Here is an 11,764-nt window from a genome sequence, read left to right as displayed (position 1 = left end):
TAAAGTGCCGGATATGAGTCTGTGGTGGTTTCCATCTTACTGCAATCATTTTATTTGCTGCTGCAAGCAAAATTCAATGGATAAAACATCTGGAAAAACATCTCACTGCCGGTTCTGGTAGATATCGCAGGAGACGTCTCCTCATCAGATCTCCCATGATGCATCATCATCGTGGGTCTTCACTAAAGTTGCTTTCGTCAATGAAAATTATGACTAAATATCGTCGTCAACGAACCTTTATCACCTGAGGAAAACGAGACGAGACACAACGAAAATGCTGGTCATGTGACAATAACGATAATTAAATATGTAATGCAATATCGTTGCCGAATAAAAACCAGACTAAAATGTAGATTACAAAATAAAAACTCTGCTAAAATGTGTCTTCATTTTCGTTGACCAAAACCAGACGAAATGGTCTTTGGGGTCTCCGAGGGTCTTCCATGGTCTTAGAGGGTCTTTAGGGGTCTAAGGGGATCTTCTCTGGGGCTGGAAGAAGAAGAAGAGACCATCTTTGGATCCACTTTCCTACATAGACATGGAAAATAAAACCCAATGCGTCGTTGAAAAAGAAAAATATGGGGAGAAATGCGGAAAATAAATATGTTGTAAACTCAAATTGGAGTCTTCTGTATCTGGAATGAATGTATTCTTTAAGTAATTTAGTCTTTAAGGTAACAATAATATAAATAATAATATAAATAATAAGATAACCTTGTTTGAATTGTAAAATGGATTTGGCTAAATACAATCTTTGACTAAAACGAGACTAAAATGGTCCTGGACAATTCTGACTAAAATAAGACTAAAATGCTCAGACTTTTAGTCGACTGAAACTTGACACGACTAAAAGGAGAATGAACGTGACTAAAACTAATAAAAACTAAAATGATAGCTTGACCCAAAGTCTAGACTAAAACTAGACTTGAAACAAGCTGCCAGAAACAACGCTAGTCTTCGCCAACAGAATCGACTGCGCGGGAATCCTGAAGCTTCGCAACTCCGACATCGAGCTGCGGAAGGGCGAGACGGACATCGGACGCAAGAACACGCGGGTGCGGATGGTTTTCCGGGTCCACGTCAACCAGTCCAGCAGCCGGACGGTGTCCCTGCAGGTGGCGTCCAACCCCATCGAGTGCTGTAAGTGTCCCCCGCCTCACACCCTCACTCACGCTTTCCTGCAGGTCCGAACGGAGCGGGAAGAGGCTGGTTGCTTAGCAACCGGTGTGCTGAGCACCTGCTGCCCGGGGGACCCGGGTACTGGGACCCGGTCCACGCCGGCTGGACCGGAGACCCCGGCGGATGAGCCGGAGACGGAGAGATGCTCCTGGCGTTGGAACCGATACCCAACCGTCATTGGCTCACCTGCCTGGGAGGGGCGGGGCTTAACGAAACTTTGGTTTCCAGAGTTCGGTACCAAGAAACTGCATCTGGAGTCAGAGGAGCAAGGCGTGTGACGTATAACTCCCACCTTTGCCTTGCTGCGATTGGTTCGATACGTTCTGTACTAGTGAAAATGACCGGGGCGGATCACCCGACCGGATTCGTGACTAGGGATGTGGGGTTGTCTGCATCTGCAAACTAGCCGTGGTGGCTGCTGCTTCGTACATAGCTCCTACAGGATTAACGTAACATAGATCAACGCCGCTAACATTGATAATGCATTCTGCCGAGTAAATGAACTACCAACTTAATGATTCATAATCTCACCTTGACTTGATGATGACGAATCGGAGTCAGACTCTATGGCATTGTTAGCGGTGCTGCTAACTTTAGCCGCGTTGTTTAGCCAGTCAAAAACGCTGGACTCCTTCATTTTCATACTTATCATTATCATTTTATACTTTCTGACATATATGGCATTGAGCCGAAGCTTCATTACGTTGGATAAAGTGAGTCTAGACCTTCGATCGCTTAGCTCTGACGGCCGACATATTGACCTACTGGCTAGCGAAAACAACGGGGTGCTACGTCATAACCTGTCGTCGGCGGCAGTATCATTACGCCACAGTTATGTTGCTCTGGGTAGATTCTCTTTAAAAGAAACACCCATAACAGTATCGTTTGTCCAGAATCTTTAGCAGTACTCTGGTACCGACAATTTAGGAACCGGTACCAAAAAATACCAGCTCTCGGTACACATTCCTAGTCGTGACAGTGAACTTTCACGAGCTGAACGGATGTCCAGGTTTCTTGTTGGGAACTCCTGCTTTTGTTAGTTTAGTCTCAACTCCTGGTTCTGAGCTATCGTCTGCTTCCTTGATGTTTTATCGTGGCTTTCTTCACATTTGGTTTTATTTTCTCGAACTCGTGCATCCTTTTCATCAACTCCCTGCAAAGATCACAAACCAACATTTTGGGATTTAGTGTGGAAACACTGACGTTTCTGTGTTTCATCGTGACCGGATGCATCATTTTAGCTGTTTAAACTCAAAGTTTGGTGGATATTGATCCGTGTTTCACCGCTAATCAGCACTCAGAAGCCAAAGCCGAGCGGATTCTGCTTCGTGCCGTTGTTTTCTTTTCATTTTCAGGCAGTTTTTCTGTGTAAAAGCTTTTTGGTCGTCACTCAATAAAGCCCATTGACTCTGGTCTCTGCACTGGGGCTGACCTCTTTAGCGCACTGGGACGAACTCCAGCCCGGCAGCCGCCGCATGCGGTTCCTGCGCGGACCGCTGCCATATAGATTAAGTCTTACGAGGTAAATGAAAGACAGTAGTTAAACCATGCTCTCAAACCCCTGAAATGAAGCATTGTTAGCTTCTGAACGGCTGCCACACAGCAACAGAGCCGACTTCGTGTGCGAGCAGAGCAGAACGAAGGAGAACCAGAGAAATGTGGGAAAGACGCTTTGTTTCCAGAGTTCTATCACAATCAGAGATCATCCCACTGCAGCGAGACGATCCTCCTGAAGAAAACAGGAATTCACTTTTTTTGTCCATTTCTGGCAGGATGTTAAAAAAAAGAAAAAAAGAGGAAGAAAATTAGCCTGTCTTTTAAAATAACGACTTACGTTATCCTCCCTGGAGTTATGCCAGAAAGAAATATTGAGTATTCTAATATTCTAATTAAAGGTAGGGTAAGTGATTCTATGTGAACATACCATCAGAGCTAACTAGCCATCTCATGAGAACACTCCAATGAAATACTAGGGATGTGCAAAAATATCGATTATGGCAATATATCGCGATTCTTTGCCGGTCAATTTGATATTGATATTTAGAATTTGAATGTTGCTTTTTTTTCTTCAAATAATAAATCAAGTTTCGGATTGTAAATCCAGTACAACTTTATTGTACATGTGAATGATATTGTTAATCTTCATATTATGTAAATAATATAAAAAAAACATCACGATGGATGTACGTGCAACTCGGATTTAATATCGTTTTCAACAAACTATCATCGCAATATATCGCAAAATTTTGATATCGTATCATGATGTGCATCGTACCGTGATGTGTATCGCATCGTAACTCAAGTATCGTGATGGGTATTGTATCGTGACTCAAGTATCGTGATGTGTATCGTATCGTGATGTGTATTGTGATGTGCATCGTATCGTGAAGTTTATCGTATCGTGACTCAAGTATCGTGATGGGCATCGTATCGTGACTCAAGTATCGTGATGTGTATTGTATCGTGATGTGCATCGTATTGTGATGTGCATCGTATCGTGAAGTTTATCGTATCGTGACTCAAGTATCGTGATGGGCATCGTATCGTGACTGAAGTATCGTGATGTAAAAATTGCAAGCTTTTTGAAGTTGCAGCGGCGAAGCGGCTAAGTTTGTTTTTCTTCCGGTAGACGTAACTACCGGTCTGCCCCCCTAACCAATCAGAACCTTCCCAACCGCCAGACCTTAAGCGGAATTGGATAAAGCCGATCAAACGTGTTTTCCATGTAAATCTCAATTCGGAATTACTATTTCCATGTTAACTCGAAGGAAAATAGTTTAATTAATTTAGAATTAAAAAATATCATGTAACCGTGGCCTTTGAGATGAGATGAGAGGATTTGTTTGTGTTTTACGAAAGAGATAATTTTGGAAAAATCAAAAGCGAGGAGTCAGAGAAAGAGAGAGAGGAGACAAAACATCCGCCGGCATGTTTGGGAAGTTCTATCAACACGCAACCCTCACTGGCGTCTCTAGCTAGCGGTTCAGCCTCCGTCTGGATGCTCAGGTCTGCATGGGGAGATGGTGTGTATATCAGCCGAGCACTGAGCCTGCCTTCTCTCTCCCCCCAGCCCAGAGATCGGCCCAGGAGCTGCCACTGGTGGATAAGCAGAGCCTGGACTCCAGCCCGGCCTCCGGCGGCGAGAGGATGCTGCTGGATGGACACAACTTCCAGCCCGACTCCAAAGTGGTGTTCGTGGAAAAGGCTCAAGGTAAGGGAGGAGGAGGCGTCTGTGTCTGTGTGTCTCCCTCTTTCTGCTGGCGGAGAAACCCCCCCCGCCCCCCCCCCCATCGAAATATCCTCCGCTCTGCCAGAGCGCCACATGTGGCGCACATTAATGCGCTGTATTTTTAACCCAGAAGATTTACATTTGCAGAAGTTTCCATTGCCTGTTTGGCCGCGGCCTGGCGGTGTGTGTGTGTGTGTGTCTCGGCCTGTGATTGTCTCCCGTTTGAAGCGTTTGGGGTTGCAGGCGACTGCTCCCAGATGTTGATACGAGCTTTACAAACAGCCTCCCTGATTAGCTCCAGCGGAGCAGCATGAGGTGCCGTTGGGGCCAAACCTGATGTGATGGTATCAAACCGGTGACTCACCGGGATCCAGGTCCAGGACTAAAGTAAAGGGGGATCCATTGTTCCGTCTGCGGGGGGGGGTTTAGGGTGGCCTGAAGGACGTGGCGAGGACTTGACCTTTTGACCCTGATCACATCGCGTTCCAACTTCCAGGTGGAGGCCGATAAAACTAAAAGATGCAGTTCCTCTACCGACCACTGGGTCCAGACCTGCAGTTCCTCTAACGACCACCAGGGTCCAGACCTGCAGTTCCTCTAACGACCACCAGGATCCAGACCTGCAGTTCCTCTACCGACCACTGGATCCAGACCTGCAGTTCCTCTACCGACCACCAGGGTCCAGACCCGCTGTGGAAACAGACCCAAAGTAAAACACCTTTATTGGTACTGATCATTAAGAACAGATCAAATTTGCATAAAACGTGACATTTACGTCCTTTTGGAACCTTTGAAAGTCAGAAAAGGCCTAAAATATGGCCTGCACTTTTATAAGAGACGATTTCCTCCTTAAATATTTTTGGATCAACCACATGCTGAACACGCTGGGACCGAAACTATGTTTGTATAGAAGTTCCATTTCTGAGTTTCTCCTTCGAAAGCGCCGACCTAGATAGCCAGATATTCCCGTCCCGAGTGTCCAGACGAGGGTTTCCCTGCGTCTGGCACCGGCAGGAGATTCCTGGACAGTCCTGCCATGGAAACTAACCCCCCCCCCCCTCCAAGGCTACCTCAGCTCGGTTAGCCCGTCGGATGAGCCGCCGGCTCCTCTTCACGGCTGCTCCCTCCATCAACAGGGAGGAAAACAGATGAAGTCACTCCTATAATAAGATCCAGTCAAACAAAGGAGAAGGAAAACAACAAACGTGTTTGTTTCCAGCAGTGTTGGATTTAGTTTTCTGGAAGTATTTTTATCTGTTTACTTTGAGGCCGTCGGGTTTAACAGAAGGATGCTGATGGACGAAGACAGTTCAGGTCTTTCTTCTTTTATCGGAAGAGAACTGATAAATGAGCGAAATGGGTCGATGGCAAGGCAAGTTTATCTGTATAGTACGATTCAACACAAGGTAATTCAAAGTGCTTTAGATCAACATTGAAAGCAGCAAGACACAATTAAACAGTAAATAACAAATAAAATGATAAGAAAAGAGGTAAAATAATAAAAAGCACAAGTTGTTAAAAAGTAAGGGCAGTACAGTCCAGCAGATACAGTAAGTATTTAATTTAAGAGTACGCTTCAGTAAACAGTACTGTTTTTAGCCCTGATTTAAAGGAGCTGAGAGTTTGCTTGTTTGTTTATTTTGGTCATTTCCAAAAAAATAATTCAAATACAAAAGAAATAAAAGAAAACAGCAAATAAACATGAAGTTAATACTAATATTGCATTAGACCAAAATATATAAACAAAACAAGACTGAAAAGGTGTAGACTGAAGCTTAGCTTAGTAGCTTAGTAGGGATGCTAATGATTGATTCATTCATTAATTGATGACCTTATCAATCGATTAACGATTAACTGATAAGGCAAGGCAAGTTTATTTGTATATAGCACAATTCAACACAAGGTAATTCAAAGTTGTTAAAAGTAAGGGCAGTAGAGTACAGCAGGTACATCTCATTCTTACAATGGCAAGAACTACGTTTCTGTACGGTCAAGACCGGGTCAAATACAGTATTACAAAAGTAATCTGTAACAATCGTACGGTGAATTAAGCCAATCTGACAATTCTATGCCACAATGCCTGTTTCCAGGTCGACACTAACGAGCAGGAAGTTTTTAGTTCCTAAAAGCTGTATTAATGTCGAGTCACATTGACGAACAAGGGGCCTGGAGAAGAAAGGAGAGGAAGAGATATGTCAGAGCTTGTATTCCTGTTTCTGAGAGTGTTGTCGTTGCTACGCGTGAGTCACGGCGCAGGAAGTCCCTGTTTCCAGGAGACGCAAACACAGTCAGTCACCTCCACACGGCTCAGCCCGGCTCAGCCCGGCTCAGCCCGGCTTTATCTCGCCGGCCCGACCCGGCCTGCTTCCTGTTCGCAGCTGTAGCCGCGATAGCATCGGTCCAGTTGTCGCCGTGGTTACGGAGGGAGCTAGCGGCACGGCCTCGGCGCACCAGCCGGTCATATAAGCCCGACTCCATCTCACCTTGCTCAGGAGATGATGGTCTGATAACCGTCCACCTGTCCATTTGAAGAATTGGAGCTGGGCGCACCTGTTCCTGTGGATTAGTGGTGGGACGGCGGTTTAATGCCTGCAGCAGCGAAAACGGTTCACCACTGAAAGTTGAAGCCTACGACCAGTAAGATGGCGGTGAGGTGGCTTTGAGGTGGGGTTCCATCTGTCCTCCGACAACAAAGTGGTAGAGTTTCCTTGTGCAGTTTCATGAGACAGTGAGCTTCGGTCCTTGAAGTTTATTCTGGTGCCTTTTACTCGTCTCGCATTGCTCGGCATAGAAATGCAAACGCCAAAATGAACGATCCCCTGAAGCATGCCTGGGGGGGGGTTAATTATTTATCTGCAAAAATCCTGGAGAAATTAAGTTTTCTTTTCATTAGAAAGTAGTAGGGGTGTGAAAATATCGATATAACGGCAATATATATCGCAATATTTCTTCACGCTTTTTTAAAATATCGATTTATTAGGAAAAACATATTCCACGTTTTTGTGTAACAATGCCTAACAAAGTCGTAGATTTTTCTTGTGCAGTTTCATGAGACAGTGAGCTTCTGTCCTTGAAGTTTATTCTGCTGCTTTTGTCTCGGGCCTTTTACTCGTCTCGCATCGCTTGGCGTAGAAAGGCAAACGCCAAAATGAACGATCCTGTAAAACAATCCATGACGTTTCTGGGGGGGCGGGGGGTTTAATTATTTATCTGCAGATAACGATTAGAAAGTAGTAGAAGTGTGAAAAATATCGATACCGCGATATATATCGCGATATTTCTTCACGCTTTTTTAAAATATCGATTTATTAGGAAAAACATATTCCACGTCTTTGTGTTTTTGTGTCTTTGTGTGCACCTTATTTTAGATATTCTGTGTTCAGTGATAAATTTGGCTTCCAATTTTCACCTCGGTGTGTTCAGCACAGGCCATTTAGCACTTATGCAAGATGTTTGCAAAGGCTTTGTTTTTATTTTAATTGATCTATAAAGCACCTTCGCAAAGCAGTTAAATACAATTTAAAACCCTCTGATCAGTACCCTCCAGTGTACAGCAACTCCTGTTTTTGATTAAGTTAAAGTAAGATACTTTGATATATCACAATGTTGTGATAGGTATTGTATCGTGATACGTATATTGTGATATGTGTATCGGGATACGTGTATTGTGATACGTGTATCGTGATACGTGTATCGTGATACGTATATTGTGATACGTGTATCGGGATACGTGTTTCTTGATACGTATATCGTGATACGTGTATTGGGACACATGTATCGTGATACGTGTATCATGATAAGTGTATCGTGATACGTATATCATGATACGTGTATGGGATACATGTATCGTGATACGTGTATCGTGATACGTGTATGGGACACATGTATCGTGATACGTGTATCGTGATACGTGTATGGGACACATGTATCATGATATGTGTATCGGGATACATATCGTGATACGTATATCGTGATAAGTATATCGTGATACGTGTATCGTGATACGTGTATGGGATACATGTATCGGGATACGTATATTGTGATGCGTGTATCGGGATACGTATATTGTGATACGTATATCGTGATACATGTATCGGGATACGTGTATCGTGATACGTGTATTGGGATACGTGTATCGTGATACGTATATTGTGATACGTGTATCGGGATACGTGTAGCGTGATACGTGTAGCGTGATACGTGTATCGTGATACGTGTATCGGGATACGTGTATCGTGATACGTGTATCATGATACGTGTAGCGTGATACGTGTAGCGTGATACGTGTATCGTGATACGTGTATCGGGATACGTGTATCGGGATACGTGTATCGTGATACGTGTAGCGTGATACGTGTAGCGTGATACGTGTATCGTGTATCGGGATACGTGTATCGTGATACATGTATCGGGATACGTGTATCGTGATACGTATATCGTGATACGTATATCGTGATACATGTATCGGGATACGTGTATCGTGATACGTGTATCGTGATACGTGTATTGGGATACATGTATCGTGATACGTATATTGTGATACGTGTATCGTGTATGAGATACATGTATCAGGATACATGTATCGGAATACGTATCGTGAGGTTCTTGCCTATGCCCCCCCCAGAATGTAGGTGACGTGTTGCGGACAGGAGGAAGGCGGCTGAACTTCCTTTTCTTGGTTCTTGAAGACGTTTCTGAAGAATCCTTCTGGCTGGAAACGTGTCCAGGAATCAGGAAAAGGAAGTCCAGTTGCTCTGATTTACGCTGAATCAATAGACGATATTTTACAGCGGTGACTCCTACGCGGGGAGAAAAGCCAGGGGGAGAAGAAGAATGTAAAGATTTAGTAAAATCCCGCTGCACGCCACTTTGCTAATCGCTGAATATATTTATTGTAGGACTTCATTTTTCTTTGCTTTGGACTTGATTTGATGTTTTAAACTTCTGGCCACATTCTTCCCCGAGAGCAGCGTCCCGCCCGAGAGCTTCCCCGATGCCGCTAACAGCTTAATTGAAGGAAATCCTTGGAGAGGAAAACCCCACACGAAAAGGAGAACGTTCACATCTGGTCCTCTGGAAAACCGCCCTCCCTGCTGCAGCCCCCCCCCGATCCGTCAATCCCCTCCACTGGCAGCCGCCGTGTTTTTCTTGAACCGTCCTCCACCTGCCCGTCTGCCTGGAAGCTGCAGACAGGTAAAGACCCGGCTTTTCCTGCGAGCGACTGGAGCGCCGCCCGAACCCTCCCGCCGCCTAAACGTTCCTGGCCTCGGCCTCGGCGGGTAAGACGATCTGAAAATGGGACTTGGAGATGCTGCCGTGTCGTGGCTGGAAGTATCATCAGCAGGAAGCAGACGAGCATCCATCTTCAAACCGGTGGGGGCTGAGAGTGATGGAGGACCGGCTAACCGGGGCTAACCGGGGCTCGGAGAGGGCGCTGCTTTTCTGTCTGTGGTTGGCAGGCTTCACTTTTGGAACTTTTCCACCAGCACCTACTCGGCTCTACTTGGCCCGGTTTCTTTTCCATAACAATCCAGCATCTGGAGCAGAAGTAGGAGGTTGGAGCGAAGCTGCTGTGACGTACTTGATTGTGTATCTAAACGAAGAAGACAACACTAAAGATGTAGAACCTGGAGGAGATGATAGATGTGTTGCTGGGTCTGTGGCTTGTCTTCCATATCAAGTTAAATAATGAGAGAGAGAAAGAAGCTTCAAGCTGCAACGCTTTTTAATTTTTTTTAGTTTGTCTCGTCGCTGCTCAAAAGTCAGCGTCTAGATCCCTTTTTAATTCTCTCCTCAGCCACCAGGTTTATGAACATCTGCACCTCAGAGTTGGATCACCAAACAGACTTCTGCTGCCGTTGCTGCTGGAATAAAATGAACAAGAAGCCGTCAGAGTCGCTCTTTCTCTGATGTCACATCCTGACTCAGATATCTGACTCCAACCCCCCGACCAATCGGTGGCCTGTAGTGTGATGACATCACAGCCCGACTCAGCCACTCAGAACCTTGGCAGAATAGATACAGAAAAGTATCTACTCGGCACGTTATGGCGCTTTTCCACTAGTACCTACTCAGCTCGGCTTGGTTTGGTTCTTTTCCTCATTTTTTAACTTGATATATCGAGCAAGTCACAGACCCAGCAGCACATATATCATCTCCTCCAGGTTATACATCTTTAGTGTTGTTGTCTTCTTCCTTCAGATACACAATCAAATACGTCACAGCAGCTTCACTCCAACCTCCTACTTCTGCTCCAGGTGCTGAATTGAAGTGGAAAAGAAACCAGGCCGAGTTGAGATGAGTAGGTGCTGGTGGAAAAGTGCCATTAGAACCTCGGCAGAGTAGAAACAGAAAAGTATCTACTCGACACGTTAGACCCCTAGTGGAAAAGAACCAAATCGGGTGGAGGTGAGCCGGGCCAAGTAGGTGCTGGTGGAAAAGCGCCATTTGACTGCATCCAATGAAGCAGCTCGCCGGTCTGGCCGCCTCAGACGCTCGGAGAACAATAGTCGTTTTCATGCACAAATCAATCGCAGCCGCATCAGCAGCGGGGATGGTGCTGCTCATAAACGAGCAGGCCTCTGGCCTCCTCCTGCGCCTGCAAGGATCCAACCAGATCCACGTGTTCGGAGGTCGGCAGGAAGGAAGACGCTGCAGTCGTCCGTCGGAGGACAAGGCGGCCCATTCAGTGGTCCGAGCATGTGTTTATGTTTACCGTCCGCTATGAGCGCCTGGGCGCACGCCCACCCGGCTGCTCCACTCCACCCAGCTCCAATTAAGGAGCACAAGGAGCCGCTTGAGTCCATTTATAAACACAACATGACAAATCACCCAGTCTCGAGTCGTTTGATCGCCCTCGGCTTGCTTAGGCGGCGCGAGGCGCCCTGCCGCCGTGTCATTGACTGCTCTGTGTTACGTCTGTCCGGAGAAAGTCAGGATTTGTATAAACCATCGCTGAGGAAATGCGGCTCGGAGCTGGGGGGGGGGGGGGTTAGAGCTCAGATCAGGCTGGATGCCGGCCAGCATGGTGGTCCGGGGGGATAGGAACCACCCTGGACTCGTGGTTCACTGGCTCGGTGCAGGCGTGGAGCAGATGTTGCCCCGTAACTCTGGAACATTCTGTGGTTATCAATTATCCAGTAAACTCAAACACACAAACAGAGCCGGTCCAACACATTCAGCTCCTTTAAAAGACGCTTGTGAAACTTCCTGGTCAGAGGTGAGGAATAAAAATGCCCAGAAGCTCCAGACTCGGCCTCTGGAAGCTTCGTCTTCCTCGTCTTCCTCGTACCGCAGGAACAACCACTTCCGGACCACGCCCACCTGCTGTCAATCACAGTTAGACCTTTCCCCTCG

At 46.0% G+C, this 11,764-nt stretch overlaps 1 protein-coding gene across 1 annotated transcript in view; it reads left to right on the top strand.

Annotated features, from left to right (window-relative positions):
• nfatc1 (nuclear factor of activated T cells 1) overlaps positions 1–11,764 on the top strand; it is a 61,296-nt gene that overhangs the window by 23,335 nt on the left and 26,197 nt on the right. The window contains exons 5-6 of the mRNA XM_061741287.1: positions 968–1,140; positions 4,250–4,390. Of these exons, the coding sequence (XP_061597271.1) occupies positions 968–1,140; positions 4,250–4,390 (314 nt within the window). The remainder of the gene's footprint in view (positions 1–967; positions 1,141–4,249; positions 4,391–11,764) is intronic.

Source organism: Cololabis saira, chromosome 15 (genome assembly GCF_033807715.1).
Source record: "Cololabis saira isolate AMF1-May2022 chromosome 15, fColSai1.1, whole genome shotgun sequence".
Taxonomy (NCBI): domain Eukaryota; kingdom Metazoa; phylum Chordata; class Actinopteri; order Beloniformes; family Belonidae; genus Cololabis; species Cololabis saira.
The sequence above is the reverse complement of the archived record's forward strand: the minus strand, read 5'-3'. Positions and strand labels throughout refer to the sequence as shown.